The sequence below is a fragment of the Petaurus breviceps genome, unplaced genomic scaffold (genome assembly GCF_028583685.1).
Source record: "Petaurus breviceps papuanus isolate PSGF00001 unplaced genomic scaffold, PetGlider_PUasm1.0 90769, whole genome shotgun sequence".
In the NCBI taxonomy this organism is placed as follows: Eukaryota; Metazoa; Chordata; class Mammalia; order Diprotodontia; family Petauridae; genus Petaurus; species Petaurus breviceps.
In genome coordinates this window covers 18,064,741-18,088,569 of record NW_027187341.1, presented here as the reverse complement: position 1 = coordinate 18,088,569, position 23,829 = coordinate 18,064,741, and the positions used below count along the sequence as shown (strand labels likewise).

The following is a 23,829-nucleotide window of genomic DNA, read 5'->3' as shown; positions in this document are numbered from 1 at the left end:
AGTCACCCAACTTGCACCGTGTTTTCTAGGCTCTGCTGGCTGTCAATGATCCTAACCCCTGCTTTGTGCTGTCAGCTGTATTTGTCCCTGCTGTCCTCACTTGCTGCTTCTGGTATCCTAAAGCTATTCACCAACAGTTTATTGAGTGAGACAGGTACCACGATGGGAAGCAGATTATACAGAAAACCAGACTCTAGATTTTTACCTCTTTAATCACTCTGTCCTTAGTGAATGAAATGAGTAAGCTCCTACCATATAAAGTTACGTAGAACTTTTACCATCTATATTAAAGCTCTGAAGAATAGCTTAGTGAATATAATTTAGCTTTATTTTTAGCACATCACCTTTTAAAATGTAGTTATATGTGAAATAATTTGCCAGTAATGGACCATTAGAAGGCCATTTTGAAGTATAATGAAAATTAAAGCTAGATTTGACATTGAAAATCCCAAAAGAATTTCAAATATACCTTTTCGATCGTCTAAAAGAATTTTTTTTTTACCAGACATCATTATTTGTTTGAGAAAACATTGAGTAGGTCTACTTGACTAGCTTTACAACTAGAGGGTGATTGGTAAAAGCAACTGGAGTGATTTTTCATTTGTTGTACTCTATGGTTGACCTCATATAACCAAATAAGTATCTGCTGAGTGTCCTAAATCTCTCTATAGTGACATTTTTTTTTTTGTCCTGTGTTCCTGGTGATTCCTCCCTCTATCAACCCACCAAGTCAGTTATACTTTGTTCTCTTTGGACACCATAAAAAGAGCATAGAATTTCTTTTGTGTAAGATGGTCTAAGTTATCATCTGAATATTTTGCCTCAGTGTCTCTTTTTTAAAAAGCGAATATAAAATCTTTGCTATGCTTCCCTTTTTTCTTTTCTCCAGAAATTCTTTAATTTTTCATGACATCCAGGCAAATATTTGCATTTGATTCCTGGTCTAAAAAAACTTGAAATTTTTTAGTTTTTTAAATGGAACAAAAACATGAAATCTCTAATATGCTTCTTGTTGAAATGCTCTAGCTACCAATTTTATGTTCTTAGTTTCTCCCAGGCTCCTGAGAAAAGCTGCCCGGGCAAAAACACGAACAGTGGTATTGACACCTACGTATAGTGGGGAAGCAGATGCACTCCTGCCTTCTTTAAGGACTGAAGTGTGGACTTGGGGGAAAGGAAAAGAAGGCCAGCTAGGACATGGTGATGTTTTGCCAAGGTAAGGATAAGATTTAACAACACTGGATTCAGTTATTTCAGTTCAATAAGCATTTATTCCTTCTAGGTGTTTGGCACTGTGCTAGGCACTGAGAGAGATACAAAGGTAAATGACATATTCTCAAAGAACTTGTATTTTAGTAATGGTTTGGATGTACTTTTCTACCCACTGAAAGAAACTAGACTAAATAGCCCTTCATCCCTCATTGTACTGTGTGTCACCATGGGTTTTTTTTTTAATGTTTTAATTTAACTTTCAGAACAAATTTGAAATTGTACTTAATCAAACTTGAAGACACTTCTGTAGAATTCTCTTTTTTAGTTCATGCAGGGATACTGACATTTTTAAACCAACTAAAATAAACTCAGAGTGGAAAGTATGGTGTTAAGAGGGAATAGTAGAATATTCCACCCAACTAATTTAAAATTTAAGAATAAGATATATCAGCCAGTAAGTGTTTATTAAGTGCTTATTATGTGCCAGGCATTGTGGTAAGTTCTGGGGATAAAAATAAAAAGCAAAAAGGCAGTTCCTACCCTCAGATTACATGCTAACTGGGAGGGGAGGGGAGGGAACTATATATAAATCAATATATGAAAGATAAACTAAACGGAAAGTAGCCATAGAGGGGAAGGCACTAATAGAGCAGCTGTGGGGACCAGGAATGGCTTCCTGAAGAAGGTGGTTCTTGAGCTGAGTTTTAAAGAAAGCCAGTGATTCTTTTTTTGGGTTGGAAGTGATGAGGGAGAGCATTTTATTTATCTTTCAAATGATTTATTAACTTCTGGTTTACATCATTCATTTCCACCAGTTTGAGTTACAAATGTTCTCCCCATTTTTCCCCTACCTACCACTCCAAAATACCACCCACAGGATATGCCCTCCTCCAATCTGCTCTTTCCCATATCTTCTCCCATACCCACTTTGACTTTTCCAGTAGGGCATGGTGGATCTCTATGCCCCAGTGCCTGTATATCTTATTTCCCAATTACATGTAAAATAGTATTAATAATAGTATATATGTATTTTTAAACATTTGATTCTAAAACTTTGAATTCCAGATTCATTCCCTTCCTCCCTTGTCACCCACCCTTACTGGGATGATAAGCAATTCAATATAGGTTGTACATGTGTAGCTATGGAAAACATTACCATAGTAGATATATTATAAAAGACTGATTATATTTCCGTCCCTTCTATCCCACCTCCCACTTCTTCTATTCTCTACTTTGATCCTTCCAACTTCCCTTCCCCCCAGCCTGCCCTCCCTTCCATCATGCCCCCTCTTATCCCCTTCCTCCCTACTCTCCTGTAGGGTGAGATACCCTGTTTAGTGTGTATGTCATCCCCTCCCTGAGCCAAATTCAATGAGAATAAGGTTGACCCATTGAAACCATTTTCCCTTGCCTCTTCTATGTGAGATAGTTTACCCCATTCTGTCTCTCCCCATCCTCTCATTATATTCCTCTCTCACCTTTTAATTTTACCTTTTAAGTTTCATCCCTTCCCATTAAATTGGTCCTGTGCCCTCTATCTATGTATACCTGTAAACATATATGCACACATTCGCATATGTATTCATATGCTCATATACTGTCCTATATAGACACACACACACACACATACATACATACATACATACATATATTTCTATTCTCTTCAACTATTTTCATACTGAGAAAAGTTTCATAAGTTACAATTATCATTTTTCTATGTAGGAATGTTAATAGTTTAACTTTGATAAGTTCCTTATGATTTCTTTTCCCTGTTTACCTTCTCATGCTTCTCTTGCTTCTTGTATCTGGATGTCAAATTTTCTATTCATCTCTGTTTTTCTCAGCAAGAATGCTTGAAAGTCCTCTATTCCACTGAATGACCATATTTTCCCCTGAAACATGATACTCATTTTTGCTGGGTAGGTGACTCTTGGTTTTAATCCCAGCTCTTTTGCCCTCTGCAATATCATATTCCAAGCCCTTTGATCCCTCAGTGTAGAAGCTGCCAGATCCTGTGTTATCCTGATTGTGTGTCCACAATATTCAAATTGTTTATTCTTGGCTGCTTGTAATATTTTCTCCTTGATCTGGGAATTCTGGAACCTGGCTATAATATTCCTAGGAGTTTTCTTTTGGGGATTTTGTCAGGGAGTGATCAGTGGATTCTTTCAACCTCTATTTTGCCCTCTGGTTCTAAAACATCAGGGCAATTTTCCTTGAGAATTTCTTGGAGGATGATTTCTAGGTTCTTTTTTTGATCATGGCTTTCAGGTAGTCCAATAATTTTAAAATTATCTCTCCTAGATCAATTTTCCAGGTCAGTGGTTTTTCCAGTGAGATATTTCACATTGCCTTCTATTTTTTCATTTGTTTGGATCTGTTTAACAGCATCTTGATTTCTCATAAAGTCACTAGCTTCCATTTGCTCCAGTCTAATTCTGAAGGAATGATTCTCCTCAGTGAGCTTTTGAGATTCTTTTTCCATCTGGCAAATTTGGCTTTTTAAGGCATTATTCTCCTCATTGCCTTTTTGAGCCTCTTTTGCCATTTGAGTTAGTTTATTTTTTAAGGTGTGATTTTCCTCAGTCAGGCTGTTGACTCTCATTTCATAATTTTCTTGCATCGTTCTCATTTCTCTCCCCAGTTTTTCCTCCTCTTATTTGCTTTTTAAGGTCCTCTATGGCCTATAACCAGCTCATATTTTTCTTTGAAGCTTTTGGTGCGGGAATTCTGACTTCACTATCTTTCTCCTGTTCCATGCTTTGATCCTTTTTGTCCCCAAAATAGGAGTGTAAAGTTGGGTTGCTCTGTTTATTTTGCTTCCTTTGCCTGCTCACGTCACCACTCAATCACTTGACCCCTGGGCTTTTTTCCACAGTAGGACTCTGCCACCACACAGGGGAGCTTCTGTCCCAAACGCTGGGGTTTTTCTCAGCTGCTGAAGATATTCGTTGGGTGCCCTCTCTGAAGCCTCCACACACTCTGGCAAGCTGGTCACACACCCCAGGACCTCCACCCTAGACTGCAGTCCAGATCCAAGCAGGTTAAATCAAGAGCGATTACCCCTGAGACAGGTCGCTTAGACCCCCTATACTCTGCAGGCCAGGAGGTGAAGCTGCCACTTGGGGGGCGGCTGCATGGCCACAGAGCCTCAGGGGCTTCTCCCTCCAGGGTATAAAGACTGGACTGCACTACCAACTACTGGATCCCAAAGTGCACACTGCACTAACTTCTCACTTTGTCCTTATCTATGTGTTGATAATTCTGGAAACAGCCACAGCTGCTGGTGATCTGGAGTCCCTCCAGCCGGTGGTTGGTCAGTCTTACCCTGGGGCTAAAACCTCTGGCTCCCAGAGTGCTGTGCTGGCCGATTCCTGCTGGCCTGCCAGGCTGTCTTCAGCAGGAGGTTAGCTTCTCTGTGTCATTTTGTGGGCTCTGCAACTCCAGAGTTTGTTCAGAGTCCCCTTTTACATGAATTGGGGGGAAGGTGGAAGCCGAGCCCTGGGTAAGTCCTGTTTCTACTCCACCATCTTGACTCCGCCCCAGGGGAAAGCATTTTAAAATTTCAGTAAAACAGCAAATGAAAAATGTACTTCAGTCCTCTATAATGGCCAGTTAAAGAAAAGAAATGTGGTAGTCAAAGAGAAAAGGGGAAAATAGACAGAAATAACAAAAAAAAAAAATTGCTATAGAAAGAGTTATGTAGCTAGATATAACCTTGTCATGGAGTAGTAACTCGGTCTTCTGAAATATTGCTGCTAATGACTTGAAAGCCATGCAACATTTTCACAGTTATCTTATAAGTGGATTAACCTATTAAGTATTTGTCCAATGATCTAGATGAAAATGAACTTTTTCTAACTTAAAAAAAGTTTCATTAACATGATAAAAGATCTCCCAATGCTCTTAAATATATTTCTAACAGAAAAGGATTCCATGTCCTTGTGTAGGCTTTTCTTTTTTTTTTTTTATCTTGATGCTATTCATATTTGTACATAGGAGTGCTTAGTTGAAGATGCTATGTCTTTTGGTAATCTTGAGTGGTTGAAATTTCTACCCCCAAAAAGCTGATACCTGCAAAGTTGTTTGTTAATGATATAACTAAAGACATTAATTATGCAGTTTCTTTCAATAGGGAAATTTGCCCGTTAACAGAAATTTTATTGATGATTTTTGTTTTCATATCACGTTCATTCTGAATGCATCCTTCCAACTTCCTCTGCTACAGTAGTTTCAATGTATTTTGTCTCTTGAACCTTTTTCAACAGCAACAAAAAAATGTGTTGTGAACCAACCCCTTGGGGTTTATTTATTGCTTAAAGTGCCATTAGAAATTTTTAGCATGAACCTTTTGGCCCATCATTGTGACCCACTTAATAGGAACCACTGCTCTATCCAGCAAGCTTTTCTTTCTATCCGATATTAACTAAAAAAAAATAAGCAAAATCAACTGGCACATCTGCTGTGTTTGACAACCTGTGTAGCATTCTATACCTTTATTCTAACTTTCCTTTTTGTCCTGATTTCTGTACTTTATGGTAATCTCCATGTTTGTATTATCAAATCCTTATCAAATATTTCCTACAAAGTGTTTTTTCCCCAATTGTCAGTTTCCCTTTGTGTATTAGCTATATTGATTTTATTTACCTTTTTTTTTTTTTAGCTTAAAGATAAGTACCTAAACTCATATTAAAATAGAAAATAGATTGGGTGTTTCATGAAGTTTATGGATAGGGGGATCAAAATCCAAAATGACTAGATCTTGTCTGTAAGCCCTAAAGAATAAGAGAAACTTTTTACATGCCCCAACCCTCCTCTTTTCCCCAATTTGCATCTCTTTTTTATAATGAGTGTGTGTTTAGTTTGAATTGTCTTGTTTTAAATTACAAGTATTAGTTTTACCTGCTGAGTAACCAAATACAAAGTTAATAATTTCACTGAAAACCTTATAACATTACTTGATGGATTTGAGAAAATATTTAGTACTTTAGCTGTTTAACCCTTCAGTATTATTTTTAAATAGTCTCTTTTCTCAAACAGTTATTCTGGTATTTGAGGTAGGCCAGCACTCTGCTTTTCATTTTGTTCCTTAATGTAACCCTTAAAATTGTGTTTTTTTGTGGTTTTCTAGGCTTCAACCATTATGTGTAAAATGTCTAGATGGTAAAGAAGTAATTCAACTGGCAGCTGGTGGTCATCATTCCCTTGCTCTCACTGCTAAATCCCAGGTATGAGAAGAATTATTACATGCTAATTTCATTTGAAGGATTAGATTTGAACCATTGACATAGAAAATCTATAGGGCTTTAGCATGTTTCCTTTATTTCCCAGAAAAGTTGGCTATGTATGAGGCTGTCCATATGTTCTCCAGAAAGAAGTAGAAATATGTCCACAGCTTTTTGGGAATACTTATGAACTTATGTTAGTCATTTGAGAATTTTTGTTTAGAGAATTAGGAAAGGAAGGGAACCCTTAATTAAGAAACTAAAAATAATTTTCTAAAGTCTTTGTTATAGAATCATACCATATCCATATCTGTACCTAAACCATTGTTTAGAAGAAAAGAGCTTGTGGGTTTTGCCAGTAACCTGACCAAACTTAGAAAAATAGTTGTTTAATTTAGTCTTTAAACTATTCATATTGCCCACCAGACCATTTTCTTCTTTAGTAGGCTACAAACAAACTCGACACCCTTTAAATAAATCATTCCCTTAGAGCTTTAATCTAAATTTCTTCTACCATTATCTCCCCTTCTTTTGCTCTTGGTGAACATAAAAATGGTGCTTGTCATTCCTATAGTGAAATGTTCATATTAGAGACTTTCAAGTTAGCCTTCAGCCTTCTCTACTTTTCTCAAATTAGTGTATTCTATTTTACCTTTTATGGAAAACTTTTTTTTATTTCTTTACTCTTTTTCATTTTGGAGAGTTGAAGTGCAAACAGTATTTTGCTTGCCTAATTTTAAAAACTGATATATTTGAAGTATTTCTATAAAGCAGCATGACATAGCAGGAAGAGCCCCGGACTTTGGCAGAAGTCCTTGGTCCAAACAAAGTATGGCTCTGGTATATGCTGGGTGAGATTTCATCCCTTTTATCCTCAATTTCTTCACCTGTAAAATGTGAATAATTATACTATAATCACTACTGCCTCACATGGTTGCATCAGAATAGTGCTATATAAACTTTCAAGTACTATATTAACATGAGCTGTTATTTTATATCCTAATGTAGAGGATTTGTAACCTAGGCACATGAACCCCTGTCTTATATTTCAGAAAGTCCATAGACTTCTATGAGAAAAGAAATTACATCTTTATTTTCACTAACCTGTAACTGAAATTTAACATTTCCTTCCATTATTAAAAATAATTATTCTGCTGAGGGGTCCCTAGTCTTCATCAGAATGCCAAAGGGGTTCATGACAAAAAATAAGTTCAGAATCACTGTTCTAGAGATGGAAATAGCAGTATAATCTGCCTAAGCAGCCTTATTTGTACACGTTAATTATTTCCATAAATGAAATGTATTGTATTAAACCTGATTCAAATTATTAACTTTGTTATCATTATCTGACAGGTTTACTCATGGGGTAGTAATGCTTTTGGCCAACTTGGTCATTCAGATTCTCCAACCACAGTTCCTCGTCTTGCAAAGGTACTTTTAATATCTTTGAGAATTTCTTTTCTTTTTAATTTTTTTCTTTTTAATTCCAAATTCTCTTCCCCCCCCACTCAAAGAAATACGTTAACCATTATACATATGAAGTCATACAAAGCATATTTCCATTAGTCATGTTCCATGAAGAAAAAAACAAGAAAAAGAAAATATGCTTCACTATGCACTCAGTTCATCAGTTCTCTCTTTGGAGGTGGATAGCATTTTTCTCATGAGTCCTTTGGATTCGTTGTAGATCATTGTATTAATCAAGAGTAGCTACATCTTTCACAGTTGATCATCATTATAGTATTGCTGTTATTGTGTACAGTGTTCTCCTGTTTCTGTTCACTTCACATTGCAACAAATCATGTAAGTCTTCCCAGGTTTTTCTGAAACTGTCCCTTTTGTCATTTCTTTTAGCACAATAGTATTCCATTATTATCATATACCACAGCTTGTTCAGCCATTCCACAGTTGATTGGTATCCCCTCGTATTCTAATTCTTTGTTACCACAAAAAAAAGTTGCTATAAATATTTTTGTACATATGGGTTCTTTTCCTTTTTTCTTTGATCTATTTGAAATACAGACCTGGTAGTGGTATTGCTGGATCAAAAGATGTATGCAGTTTGATAGTCATTTGGGAATAGTTATAGATTGTTCTCCAGAGTTATCAGACCAGTCTTGAGAACTTTTTAGCTGCTTTTTTACAAAAATAACATTTCTAGAATCCTAAGCCATAGTATGTAGATTATGTTGGTTAATTTAATAATTATAGATAACCAAGTCACATACTATGAATGTGATCTACACATTTTTCTGTACATATAAAAGAATTGGTCAGTTTTTCATATTTAATGTTGCTTTTTTTTAGACTGTGTGATTTATATCTTCAGCCTTCTTTAACCTATGCTGCTGTCTTTTTTTTTCATATTTCCTTTATCTTTTTCTTAAACTGAAGATGAAAAATTAATTTTTACAACTTCATAACCTCAATTTTTTGGTCATTCACGAAATATTTATTAAGAGCCTGCTATGTGCCAACCACTATGTATTTCTCTGAGTTTTGCTAAATGAAAGCCAAAATCCATAGCTTACTATAAACTTACAAGGAATTTATATTTTTTAAAAATCCACTTAAATTTGGCCCTTCATACATATACTTATCTTCTTAGGGACTTTTTCTTTTTTCTGAAAATGAGAAGTGATTTTTTTGACTGCAGTTAGTTGCATGAAGGGTTTTAGTAGAAATATATGGCACTTACTCTGAGGTGCATTCAGTCTTTAGTTCCTTTGAGAATCCTTAAAGTATAGAGAAGTTGGGGAAAAAATGGTTGCTTTGATTTTTGAAAAATTATTCAAATGTTATTACAGATAATTTTGCCATCATCCCCATAATTCATTTTTCATAGGTATTTGATCTGCTTTATCCTGAACTGAAGTCTATGCCATGGTTTTTGTGTTCAAGAGATTCGTGATCTCACACAGTAAATAATACTTATAGGAAACAATTAGAGAGTAATAATGCAGTTAATTGATCTTAAATACATTTATTGAATGCATTTACTCTATAATAGTTATTTAATCTGTTTATTTAACTTAATTTATAATTGTAATCTGTCACAATTCAGAATTTAGCAAATATTTCTTATGGCATATTTGTCATTTGTTTGGGCAAGTAGAAAATTAGTCATGTCCAATTCTTTGTGACCATCATTTGTAGTGTCTCCCCCCACCCCCCCAACCAAACCATTTTTTAGAAACTATTTCTTTTCTAATCACTTAATTACTTGACATTTTAGAGTTAGAATCATAGAACTAGAACTGGTCGTAAGGGGTTTTCTAGTCCAACTCCTACCTGAAGTGTGAATGTCCCTCACAATATACCTTACAAGTAGCCATCTAGCCTAAAATTAAAGATCTCCAGTGCCAGGGAAACCACGAGAGGGAACACATTTTTCACTGTATATTTTTATGAGAACCAGCCTAGCTAGGTTTGAACAAACTTAGGACCAGGAAGCTAGCCACTAGATGATAAATACTCTGGGTGTGGCTAGTCTTGAAAGAAAAAGAAATAATTAGTCTTTTAACAATATTCATAAAGTACAGTATCATGGTCTTTGATATCTTAAACATAGCATTGAAATGTTTTAATTTATTTTGGTCAGAGGAGAGAGGTAGAGATGGCAGTGGGGTGGATCTGGTGTAGGAAGGAGTTTAAAGTTTAATTGGTTTGTGAACAAGGTTTTTTGGAGCAAAGTTTTGGAAGGAAGGAGGATTAGATTGAATTGACTTTAAAAATAAGAAAATGCCTATTATAATTTTGTTTCATTCCATATAAAATTAACACATAGTGATTCCAGGAACCAGAAATTGAAATGAAGTCATGTCAGGTGTTAGGCGCTAACAATTGGGTCGCGTCAGAAAAAGACAGGACTAAAAATATAATGATATAAGCCAGACTCCAAGGGATCTGGCAGATATTAAGGTCCTGTGCTGGCAAGAAATCATAGCCAGGTGGTCAGCCACTGTAGGGAAGGTTATTAAAGTACCATGATTCCAGAGGATGGAGCTGAGTCCAAAGTCCAGTTTATTCAATAGGAGAGGAGTCAGGTGTAGAGTAGGTTGCCAACAGGCTTAACTTCATCACAGGTCAGCACAGCCAGACCAGACTAAATGATGGTTCACAAGCAGGCTAGAAGAACTATTCCTGAGGTTGAACACCAGTGGGTTGGTTCAGATAATCAACAGACCTTTATTTAAAACTTACTATATATATACTAAGCTCTCGGCATATGAAGACAAAAAGCAACATAAAGGAGTTAGGACCATTGCTTCTAAATCAAAGGCACTCTCTTCCTTGATCTGGTTTTATGTCTAGTGTGGTCAGAAAAGGGTAAGCCAGTGTGCCCTGTCACATAGGGGTTAGCAGGGTTCAAAAAGTACTTTACCTTGGAACAAAGCCAGGGCTAGGGCTTCTCGTATAAGAAAGCTATGCTAAAACTCCTTAAATTCTGGTGCTTCAGATTGTAATAAAAGTTCTACTTTAATATATGGTAAATAAAAGAACTATCAAAGGGATTCCTTCTTTTTGCAGCCCAAACCCAATTTAAAGGATTTTTTTTTGTCCTATGTTTGGCTAAATGCATTGTTAGAGATCTCCATCCTTGGAAAGTAGTGAGTATTTTTGCTTTTGGTGGAAGCAGTATACCATAGAGGTGGTTTCCTGATTTGATCTGATACAGAACTTCTAGCTGATGTTTATCTGAAACTGAAAATAATCCTCTAATTGTAGATATGCAATGAAAATGGAATCTGGAGTATAGCTGCTGGGCAGGATTATTCGCTTTTTTTAGTAGACACAGATGATTTCCAGCCTGGATTGTATTACAGTGGCCGGCAACAACGTGTAGAAAGTGATAGTCTTAGTACTTGTACTAAGACTGCAACACTGCTAGTATCCTGTAGTAAGGTAAGTACATCTTGGAATAGCAATAATAGTAATAATTGTTGTCGTTCGGTCATTTCAGTCTTGTCCAATATTTGTGACTAGCATTTGGGGTTTTCTTGGCAAAGTAGTTTGCTCTTTCCTGCTCTAGCTCATTTTATAGATGAGGAAAATGAGGCAAATAGGGTTAAGTGACTTATCCAGGGTCACAACAACAGCTGAGGCTGAATTTGAACTCTGTGTGTGTGTGTGTGTGTGTGTGGTTGTGCGCGTGCTCGTGTGTATGTGTGTTTTAGGAATAGTCTCATGGTAGGTTAGTTTCAATGATCAAGAAAAAAATCTTTCATTGTTTCCTTGGAACTCTCAGAGAAGGATATGTTCTACTAGAATTAGAATATATGAAGGAATTCAGTGGGATTTATTTTCTCACATAATTGGGTGGCATTTGGTCAAGGGTAGGATCATCAAAGCAGCAGTGTGTGAAGTACTCTGATAACAAGACTTGATGAAACATTGATACCGACTTTTTTTCTCACTGTTTACATTCATCCTCTCCCCTCCCCCCATTCTTTTATTTATTATCTGTTTCTGTTTAGTTTCAAATTTCTTTGCTTTCGCATTTCTTCTTTAAGTAATATATTCCCTCAGTTAATTTTTTCATGTTCCTCTTTCCTGCTAATACCAGTCTTCTCAAAATTAAATTGGAGCAATGAAGAAACTCATCAGTTTGTTAAGTATCTGCTGTGTGCCCATCATTGTGCTAGCCATGGAGAACACAAAGACAAAAGTGAAACAGATCCTGCCCCTTAGGGATATCTATTTTTAAAAAAATTAACAAGCATCTATATTCTTTCCTTCTCACCTTCTCATTGGTCCTCTAGAATAATGGCTAAGTTCTTAAGCCTTTAAAAATCGTTTTTGCAGGTTTTTATAGTATCAATTATTCTGGTTCTGCTCACTTTACCCTGCATCAGTTCAAAATTAGGTTCATTTGATAGACTTTTGTGCCCCCCAATTACGTGAGAAAATAAATCACCCTGAATTCCTTTCCGTTTCTTCCCTAGTATAAGCTTCTCTTTCCAACACACTTTGCTTTTTTCTTTTAAGATCATTGTAACATGACAAAAGTACTCCTAGGCCATCCATCTTATATGACTCCCTCTATGGCACTCTGCTGTTTCTTAGGGAGCATTTGTATCATCTCTTACCCCCATTACAAATACTTCATCCTTATAAAAGTCTTTTTACAGTTGCTCACTTGTATTTACCTTTTTATGTTTCTCTTTACTATCTTGTTTGCATTTTGTAGTTTCTGCTAAGCTCTGATCATTTCATCAGGAATACTTAGAAGCTCTCTTTTTTCATTAAAGATCCATTTTTTCCCTTGTAGGATTATACTTAGTTTTGCTTGGTCATAAGCCTATATCTTTTTTTCTTTTAAAATACCATATTTCATGCTGTTTACTCCTTTATAGTAGTAGATGCTAAATTTTATGTGATCCTCATTGTGGTTCCTAAGAATTTGAAATCTTTCTGTCTGGCTGTTTGCAGTATTTTTCCTTTGAAAACCCTAGATTTTGGCCATGACATTCCTGAGAACTTATTTCTTAGGGTTTTCTTCAAGAAGTGACTGGTGGGTTCTTTGTAGTTTTACTTTGCCCTCTGGTTCTTAGACATATGGGTAATTTCTTTCATGATATTTTGAATTGTGATGTTCAAGCTCTTTTTTGGTCAACCTCAGGTAGTGGAACAATTCTTAAATTGGCTTTACTTGATCTGTTTTCTTTTTTTTAATCAAATGCTTTATTAACTTCTAGCTTACATCATCCATTTCCGCAAAATTTTGAGTTATAAATTTTCTCCCTTTTTTTTCACTTCACCACCACCCCAAAATAGCGATCCCACAGGATATCCCCTCCTCCAGTCTGCTCTCTCCCATATCTTCTCCTATACTCCCTTATACTTTCCAGTAGGGCATGGTGGATCTCTATGCCCCAGTGCCTGTATATCTTATTTTCCAATTACATGTAAAACAATATTGATGATAGTATATATATATATATGTATGTATGTATGTATGTATTTTAAACATTTGATTGTAAAACTTTGAATTCCAGATTTATTCCCTTCCTCCCTTGTCACCCACCCTTACTGGGAAGATAAGCAATTCACTATAGGTTGTACATGTGTAGCTATGGAAAACATTACCATAGTAGATATATTGTGAAAGACTGACTATATTTCCCTCCCTCCTATCCCACCTCCCACTTGTTCTATTCTCTACTTTGGTCCTGTCCCTTTTCAGAAGTGGGTGTTTCCAACTTCCCTTTCCCCCAGCCTGCCCTCCCTTCCATCATGCCCCCTCTCATCCCCTTCCCCCCTACTCTCCTGTAGGGTGAGATACCCTTATGTAGTATGTATGTCATTCCCTCCCTAAGCCAAATCAGTGAGAATAAGGTTGACCCATTCCCTTTTGCCTTCCTGTACTTCTCCTCCATCGTAACCATTTTCCCTTGCCTCTTCTATGTGAGATAGTTTACCCCATTCTGTCTCTCCTCATCTCCTCTCATTATATTCCTCTCTCACCTCTTAATTTCACCTTTTAAGTTTCATCCCTTCCCGTTAAATTGGTCCTGTGCCCTCTATCTATGTATACCTGTAAACATATATGCATACATTCACATATGTATTCATATGCCCATATACCCTCCTATATAGATATATATGTATGCGTGTGTGTATATATATATGCATATTTCTATTCCCTTCAATTATTCTCATACTGAGAAAAGTTTCATCAGTTACAATTATCATTTTTCCATGTAGGAATGTAAATAGTTAAACTTTGATAAGTTCCTTATGATTTCTTTTCCCTGTTTACCTTCTCATACTTCTCTTGCTTCTTGTATCTGAATGTCAGATTTTCTATTCAACTCTGGTTTTTTCATCAAGAATGCTTGAAAGTCCTCTATTCCACTGAATGACCGTATTTTCCCCTGAAACATGATACTCAGTTTTGCTGGGTAGGTGACTGACTCTTGGTTTTAATTCCAGCTCCTTTGCCCTCCGGAATATCATATTCCAAGCCCTTCGATCCCTCAGTGTAGAAGCTGCCAGATCCTGTGTTATCCTGATTGTGTTTCCACAGTATTCAAATTGTTTCTTCTTGGCTGCTTGTAATATTTTCTCCTTGATCTGGGAATTCCAGAACCTGGCTATAATATTCCTAGGAGTTTTCTTTTGGGGATCTTTTTCAGAAAGTGATCAGTGGGTTCTTTCAACCTCTATTTTGTCCTCTGGTTCTAAAATTTCAGGCCAATTTTCCTTGAGAATTTCTTGGAGGATGATTTCTAGGTTCTTTTTTTGATCATGGCTTTCAGGTAGTCCAGTAATTTTTAAATTGTCTTTCCTGGATTAATTTTCCAGGTCATTGGTTTTCCCAGTGAGATATTTCACATTGACTTTTATTTTTTCATTTGTTTGGATCTGTTTGATAGCATCTTGATTTCTCATAAAGTGACTAGCTTCCATTTGCTCCAGTTTAATTCTGAAGGAATGATTCTCCTCAGTGAGCTTTTCAGATTTTTTTTTCATCTGGTAAATTCAGCTTTTTAAGGCATTTTTCTCCTCGTTGCCTTTTTGAGTCTCTTTTGCCATTTGAGTTAGTCTATTTTTTAAGGTGTTATTATCTTCAGTCAGGTTGTTGACTCTCATTTCATAATTTTCTTGCATCATTCTCATTTCTCTTTACCATTTTTTGTCCACTTCTCTTATTTGGTTTTCAAAGTCCTTTTTAAGCTCCTCTATGGCTTATAACCAGCTCATATTTTTCTTGGAAGCTTTTGGTACAGGAGCTCTGACTTTGCTGCCTTCCTCCTGTTCCATGCTTTGATCCTTTTTGTCCCCAAAGTAGGAGTGTAAAGTTGGATTGCTCTTCTTCGTTTGCTTCCTTTGCCTGCTCATGTTGCCATTCAATTACTTGACTTTTGGGCTTTTTGCCACAGTAGGACTCTGCTACCAGACAGGGGAGCTTCGTCCCAATTGCTGGGGTTTTCTCAGCTGCCAAAGGTATTAGTTGGGTGCCTCTGAAGCCTCCACACACTCTGGCAAACTGGTCACACACTTCAGGACCTCTACCCTAGACTGCAGTCCAGATCCAAGCATGTTAAAGAAAGAGTTATTACCCCTCAGACTGGTCACGTGGTCCCCCTACACTCTGCAGGCCAGGCACTAAAGCTGCCATGTGGCAGTGGCTGCACGACTGGGGTGCCTCATTGGCTTGTCTCTTCAGGGGATAAAGGCCGACTGCACTCCCAAACTACCAGATCCCAAAGACCACACTGCACTGATCTCTTACTTTGTCCTTAGCATCTATGGGTTGATAATTCTGGAAACCGCCACAGCTACCAGTGATCTGAAGTCCCTCCAGCTAGTGTCTGGTCAGGCCACCCTGGGGCTAAAACCTCCGTGTTCCTCGGGGCTGGGGTCGGTTCCCAGAGCGCTGCGCTGGCTGCTTCCTGTTGGCCTGCCAGGCTGTCCTCAGCGGGAGGTTATCTTCTCTGTCATTTTGTGGGTTCTGAAGCTCCAAAGTTTTTCAGAGTCATCTTTTAATTGGGCTGCTTGATCTGTTTTCCAAGCCAGTTATTTTTTATATGTGATAAATGCCTTATATTATCTTCTATTTTTTCAATTTTCTGACTAATATTTCTTGTTACCTCATGGAGTGTTTAACTATATTTGGTTCATTCTCATTTTCAGAGTCTGTTAATTGGGTGAGGCCTTATACATCTTGTACCAAAGTCTTTTGGCACTTTACAAGTCTCCTTCATTGCACTCATTTCTTTTCCAGTTCTTCTCTCTTATTACTATAATTTCATTATAATATAATATTAAACTTTTTTTTCTATATTTTTTTTAAGGAATTCTAATTGGTCTTATGGGCAAGCTATGTTTTTATTTTAAACTTTGCTTATAGTTGTTTTAAAGTTTTTATCTTTTGAATTGGTGTTTTGGGTATCCCTGGCCTCATAATAGCTCTTTCTATTTTTTGCCTAGTTTTTCCTTCAGCATTCTGCTCTGGGCAGGGTGGTACTGTTGACCTAGGTGGCAGCTGTAGGGTATGAGTCTGCATTCTCAGCCCCTATGGGAGAACACTGTGCTGCTGTACTAGGCAAGGGCTTGGGAGGCCTGCGCAGGGGACTGAGCCCTACATGAGCTCTGTACACACATGTGTTCTCCTCTTCCCTTTCAGACTGCTCTTTCTGTCTCCTTTGCTAGATCCGCATACAGGTCACGCCCTTTAATTGTAAGTGTCCCTCAGAGTTTTGTCCTAGTCCTAGGCCCTCTTCTTGTCTCCTTGTATGTTATGTCACTTGGTGATCTCATCACCTCCTAATTACCATCTATATACTAATGATTCTAGAATCTACCTTTCCTAACTCTCTACTGGCCTTCAGACTCATCTCCATCTTCCTTTCAGACTTTTCAAACTAGATGACCAATAGATTCCTTAAATTCAGCATATCCAAAAGTGAACTTCTTATCTTTCCCCCAAGACACTCCCCCCCAACCCTTACTTCTCCTTTACTGTCAAGGTCAGCACCATTGTTCCAGGCCCTCAGGCTCCCAGCATAGGCTTCATCTTCAGCTTCTTCTTATTTGTCACCTTCCATATCCTGTCTGTTACCAGGATCTGTCAGGTTCACTTCTGTAGTACCCCTTCTGTAGCCTCCTTCTCTCTTCTCACCCTGCCACCACTCTGGTGCAGGCCTTTATCACCTCATGCCTGAGCTATTGCAGTAGCCTGCTGGTAGGTCCACTTGCCTCAAGTCTGTCCCCACTCCAATCCACCTTTTTTCATCCACCAAAGTGATTTTCCAAAAGTACCCCCACCACCACCCAGTAAACTTCATTGGCTCCCTATCACCTCCAAGAGCAAATACAAAATACTCTGTGTGGCATTCGTAGCCCTTCATAACCTAGCTTCTTCTTAACTTTTCGATCTTCTTTCAGATCTCCTTGCCCCTACTCTGATGCAGTGACATTGGCCTCCTTGCTCTTCCACAAACAAAACACTTCATCTGCTTTCTCTGTCCATTCCTCATGCCTGAAATACTCCCCCACTTCACACCTGCCAATTGGCTTCTTTCAAATCCCAAAGGATAGCCTGTCTTCTGCAGGAAGCCTTTCAACCCCTTCTTAATTCTAGAAGAGAGTGCCTTCACTCTCTTCATTATTTCCTGTTTACACTGTATATAGCTTTTTTGTACAAAGTGGTTTGGTTGTTGTCACCCTGTTAGATTGTAAGCTCCTTGAGAGCAAAGACTGTTTTTTTGTATCACTTTGTATCTCCAGCACTTAGCACAGACCCTAGCACATAGGAAGCATTTAATAAATGTTTATTAAGTGAATAAATCCTATTAATATTTTTTTTATATAGGAGAACTTTCCTTTCTGTCTTTGACCTCTTTGGGAATATATGCCTAGTAATGGTATAGCTGGACCAAAGAATATAACTTCTAAAACTTTTGCATAGTAATTGTTGTCTAAACACACCCCTTATATCTTGTGAAGGTAGGTTTTTTAAAATGCAAGTTTAGGAATGTACATTTGTTACTATTAAATTTGAATCTTACTGGATGTAGCCCATTTTTCTGATCTTTCGAGATCTTTTTGGATCTTCTCCCAGGTTTGTAATCCACAGATTTGATGAGCATGCTATCCATGCCTTTATCCAAGTTATTGATAACAATGTTGAACAGGACCAAGGATAGATTCCTATCATACTCCACTAGGGACTTTTCCTAGTTGACAGTGAGTCTTATATGACTTTTCATTTCTGTTTATTCAACTAGTTCCAAATGCTTTCCCACCCACATCTCTGCACCTTGTCCCCAAAGATAGCCTAAGAGACCTTGTTACATATTTTCTTGGGGTATTGTCTTGTACCATCCAGTGATAGCTATAACCATAGTGTAATACCGCTAAGGGCACTGATGACCAAAGAGGTTTCTGATCCCTAAATCAGAGTGCTGGCCTACCCAACCTAACATATACAAGAAAACCTATAGCTGAGTTTTAGGTTCACTATAAAAACCATAGCTTATAGGTTGCAGTATCCCGGGAAGTAGACAGAGATAGAGGAATCTAAGAGATCTCATCCACATTCCTCATTTTGCAAATGAGGAAATGAGGCCCAGAGGGGTGAGGTGACTTCAGGCACATGATGACTAAGTAGAGAGCTAGGACTCAAACTTCAGTCCTCTTTAAAATAATCCTAGATTTCTCTTTGAGTACTCAGGGTAACTGCTTTTACTTTAGTACTACTTAAAGTAGGAGGGAGTTATATTTTTATTTCTTTTCAAGAAAGAAGTGCTCTCATTGAAGGGAAACTATGCTCAGGAATCCTTTCCTGCTTCCCCTACAGTGCTGTCAACTTAAACGTTCAGGTGTGGTGTGATTCTTCATGATAAAGACTTTACACTGAACAACAACAACAGAAAGTTTGTAAACCCCTGCTGTGGCCCATTTATATTTTGCCATACATATAGCTGGGTGTCTTTACAAATTTCCTCCAGTTTCACTCCCATGCAGGAGAAAGGATCCTGAGATATCTCTCAAAATAATGTCACTGTACCTAATTTTATGTTGTCTCTAGATATAGTCTATGAGGTGGTCCTGTGATTATTGTGACTCAAGAGACTGGCCTAGAGCCGGAAGACCTGATTTCAAGTCATGTCTCTGACACACACTGGCTATTACTCTGGGCCAGTCACTTAGCCTCTTAATGATTCATGTGATTTTCTAAGACTTTATGTGCAGGTGAAGAGAGTTTCCTCACAGGGAATTATTAATACCAGTAAAATGCTAGTAAAATCACAATACCAGTAAAATGGCAGGTCGGGACAAAAATGAAACAAAACAGGCAGTTTGAATGATTCCTACCATGAGTAAATTATATTCAGCCTATAATCTTGTTCTACTTTTTTTCTTCAGCTTGGGTATATAAGCAGTGTGACAGCAGGGAAGGACAGCTGCCTAGCTTTGGTGGACAAAAATATTATGGGATATATTGCAAGTCTGCATGAGTTGGCTACTACAGAAAGACGGTTCTACTCAAAACTAAGTGATATTAAATCCCAGATTCTCAGGCCCCTCCTTGGTATAGGTAAGTGGAAATGCCTCAAATCCTCAGTGTTTTCATCTCTTTAAATAACTTTTTATAGGAAATTTAGTAAAGGTTTGATTTACTTCTTTCTTCCCATTCTGCTTTGTTTTTACTTATAAATATTGCTTGACCATCCACATTTAAACTTATAAATATATAATTTGAATGCTTTATAACCTTTTGTTGGAAATGATTCATGGACTGGTTACCAATATGTTATTCTTGCTGGTCATTAAATGACAAGCTTTTTTGGGGGGAACAGATTTATAATATTATGAAAATATTTGAACCTGAATTGCTTTTTCTGATAAGCACAAAATATATATGTATATACCCCTGTAGATTGTATTGTTTTTGTTACAGAAAACTTGGGCGCTGCCACCACAGTCCAGCTGTTGCAGGAAGTAGCAAGTAGATTCAGCAAGCTGTGTTACCTGATTGGTCAGCATGGAGCCTCACTGAGCAGTTTCCTTCATGGGATCAAGGAGGCCAGGAGTTTGGCCATCTTGAAGCATGCAAGTCTCTTCTTGGATAGTTATACAGAGCAAGTATCCAGTCCCGTGTCATGTTCAGTCTCTGCAGGTTACTCTGCCAAGGAGAACAGCTCCTTAATCAGAGGAGACTAGATTAGGGAGAGTGCCATAAGGTAATAGAAATTGCAAAGCAGCGTTTCCATGTTAAGCCACCTATTGTTTTGCATTAGTAAGATTTAGTTTACTTTAGAGGGGAGAGATATAAGGACCAAACTTTTTTGGTGATTAAAAAAGAATGAAGACTGGTTCATGCATAACCACCGCCCCCAGTCTGTGTTGTAGCATGACATTATAGATGATACCAAGAATGCTAAATGTAGATGCAGTGCGTATTATAATAAATCTTAGCAAATGGATCTGGTTTCGAAAGGAGTGATTCTGTTCCATTGGCTGAATTACACTCTAATTTGGAAAGAAAAGCAATTTTACGACCAACTACTGACTATAAATGTGGAGCTGTTCTGGCATCTTGGGCAACATTCCTTCGTGTGTGCTTTGTTCTGTTTTTATAAATCAAGTGAATACAGATAAATTTTAACTCTTTTCATGTTTTCTAAATGGATGTAGCAGTTTTAACTTGAAATTTTTCTGTTCCTTTATTTGTATCAACATCTTACATGGGAATTAAACACATTTATCTTTTTGCTAGATTGATAATACCGTGTTTCCCCGATAATAAGACACTGTCTTATTAATTTTTTTTGGACAGAAAAACACCAGAGGGCTTATTTTCAGGGGAGGGCTTATTTTAATGAACATTGACAGCAATTTTAATAAACAGGTAAATGTGAACAAAAAAATGTACCTTTATTCAATAATGAATTCAATAAAGAACAGGACGACGCGCTCACTGCTGCAGCTCTGATTGGATGCAGCTCAGAGCACGGCGTGCGTTTCACCGGGGGGGGGGACGGTGCATACAGAGGGTACTGTAATGTAGCGTGTAGCGCAGGGGATCACCTTCACTACAGTAGCAATCTCAATAGGGCTTATTTTCGGGATAGGTCTTATTATTGGGGAAACACGGTAGATACTAAACTTTTTTAGAATAAAATCGATAATGGTTACCACATGGTTTTTGTTTGTTTTAAGCAAAACTGACAATTAAAATTGAGTATATTATCAGTTTTTACTTGGGGAGATACTCCCCAAATAGAAAATGTATCAGCTTATTTTCTTTTTAAGCCCATCGTAGACATGAAAATTCTATTTTAAAATCACTGAAGCCATACTACAATATTTCCAAAGATTATAATATGTTCTCTGGACACATTCAGCAATATGAAAATGTATCATAATTGTGTCATTTTTTTTTGCCTTTCTGTAAGAAATTCTACTTGTACTGAAGGAGCTGACATTTTTTCTTTATTCTCTGTGTTTCATTTGTTTTCCTTTTTTCTTCTACTAATTCTGAGGTTTTTTTATGGCCCCCACTATTTTTATAGAGGCAGTGAGGTGGCACAGTGGCTAGAGGAATGGATCTGGAATCAGGAAGATCTGAGTTCAAATCCAGTCTCAGATACTTATTAGTTCTGTGACCCTGGACAAGACACTGAGCCTCTGTCTTCTCCAGTTTCTTCCTCTCTGAAGTGGAAATAATAATAGCACCTACCTCCCAGAGTTGTTGTGAGAATAAAATGAGATAATATTCGTAAAGTCTTTCACAAACCTTAAAGCGCTATATAAATACTAGTTATTATTATCATTATTTTGTATCTCACCTTGCTTTTCAATTTTATGTTTTTTATAAATCAGGATTCGAGCAGCAGATTGTATGGATAAAAAATAATTTATAAGTTCTAGCTTTTTTTGAATCTAATTAGCATTATCCCTTTCCAAAGAAATTTTAGTGGGGAAAATTAAAATATAACACTGAATATTTAGATCAAAACCTAATTTCAGAAGTTACAGTTCCTCATATTTTAATCTACTGTCTATTCACCACTGTAGTGATGTTTGCGTATAATTGTGACTATATTATCACATTAACTCTAGCTCTTAGATATGACTTTTAGATATGTTTAAATTTTCAGTGTTAACAGACCTGCCTTACCTGGTTTTTTGGTCTGATTATTCTGTAGTAGCAAATGAGTGGCCTGCCTACCCTACCACTAACAAATACCTCACCACTCACAAATGTCAGCATCATAACATTTTAAAAACTTTTAATTGGTGAAGTACCAAGAGAAATAACTGTCTTCTGACCTCTTAAAATTCTGATCTTAACAATAATATGTGTATTTTTCTTATCTGTTAAAGGTATTGCACGTCTATTACAAATTTTGTGGTTATGGGAGGATTCCAGCTTCTTGCCAAACCAGCTATGTAAGTAAATAAATCTCTTCCAATATTTATTTTAAAAACCAGAAACGCTTCTACATGAAATTGCTTTTATATTTTTAATGTTCAGGAAAATCTGTCTTGCTTGGTCAGGTAATTGCTCAGGTAAACAAATAAACCAAAATTATATGTAGTGATTCATAATCTTTTATTTTTTTTTTCTCAACTGAGACATTGCCTCTTTTTTTTTTTTAACTCTAGTTAGGATCAACAAATGTTAAATCTTAAACCTCTGGCTAAAACTTAAACTTTGTATTGTATCTTTTGCTTCCAAAGAAAATATAATATTACGGAATATTTCAAAGATGAATAAATCTTTGTGCTTGAAGGATTTTTGGCATTTTTTGACCTTGCATGTGATTTGTGTTATTATGGCGCCTATAATCTAAGTTGAACCACTGTGTACCTGGGCCTTAGAATGTCCTTTTCTTTTCAAATAGCATGTTCTTGTTGAGTATGAGGTGAAACATGAATTACTTCAATTTGCACTCAGTTTTTGGAGCATTTTATACATGGTTGTTGACAGTCACCATTTATCTTCTAGTGCCTACTTAGTTTTCAATTACCTACATATCCTATGTATCAGAATTTTATCAGAACTACTGGATTCAGATGTATTTTTCCTTTACCTTCTTGTTCTATCCATATTAATTGTCTTTGATAAACTCAAGAACATGAATTACTGAGGAAAGGACTTCAAGTCCTCTTGAAAAAACTGAAAAGCAAGTAGACAAAAAATAGCTTTAGATCTTGCAGTATATATTATATTGAAGTTCCAAATGGACAATTGATCTAAATATTTTTTTAAAAAAGGAAGAAAATAGAATGAGGTACAGCTAGGGAAAGATTTTATAGTCAAAGAAGGCATAGAGAGCATCATAAGAAATTAAAATTTCAGTATAGTCATTTCTTCAGTAAATTGTATTTTCTCTACTTTCTGAGGCAGACTAAGAAGAATGAATTCTGGAATTTCTTTTTCAAGTCTGTTAATATGTATGGTTTACCAAACTAAAATGTTTTTTAAAAATCTACTTAAAATATTTTAATTTTTTTTAGTTAGTACTTTGCTAAAAGTATGATATATTATTCTGGATTTTAAAAAGTAGTACCAAAATTAATTATTCTGATCCTATCTAGTTTTATATAATTTAGCCAGTCAGCTTACAAAGCAAACAAAAAAAAATCCTATTAAAATAAAATTAGAGGTATCTAATGACTTTTTAAGAGATATAATTTCCTACAGCTTGTCAGTCTCAGAAGTCTACAAAAAAGTTCCAAACTTAAAATACTCTCAGTCATTACTGCCAACTAAATTTCTTTGAGAAAATCTTGATTGTATCAAGGGTTAGTCAGTTGTAGCTTTTGCCTTTCTTCCCCAGCTTCAATGTGTTATATATTTCATGGTGCAAAAAAGGAAAATAGATAATTTTCTTGTACCAACAATATGCACAGAGTAGGCATTCAAGTATTT

General features: G+C 36.6%; 1 protein-coding gene across 6 annotated transcripts in view; it reads left to right on the top strand.

Moving 5' to 3' along the window:
* The window catches only part of ALS2 (alsin Rho guanine nucleotide exchange factor ALS2), a 93,279-nt gene that overhangs the window by 35,819 nt on the left and 33,631 nt on the right, over nt 1-23,829 (top strand). For all 6 annotated transcript variants that reach the window (XM_069068812.1, XM_069068813.1, XM_069068811.1 and 3 more), the window contains exons 6-12: nt 1,048-1,216; nt 6,344-6,440; nt 7,791-7,868; nt 11,166-11,342; nt 19,314-19,485; nt 19,849-20,029; nt 22,278-22,343. In XM_069068812.1, the coding sequence (XP_068924913.1) occupies nt 1,048-1,216; nt 6,344-6,440; nt 7,791-7,868; nt 11,166-11,342; nt 19,314-19,485; nt 19,849-20,029; nt 22,278-22,343 (940 nt within the window). The remainder of the gene's footprint in view (nt 1-1,047; nt 1,217-6,343; nt 6,441-7,790; nt 7,869-11,165; nt 11,343-19,313; nt 19,486-19,848; nt 20,030-22,277; nt 22,344-23,829) is intronic.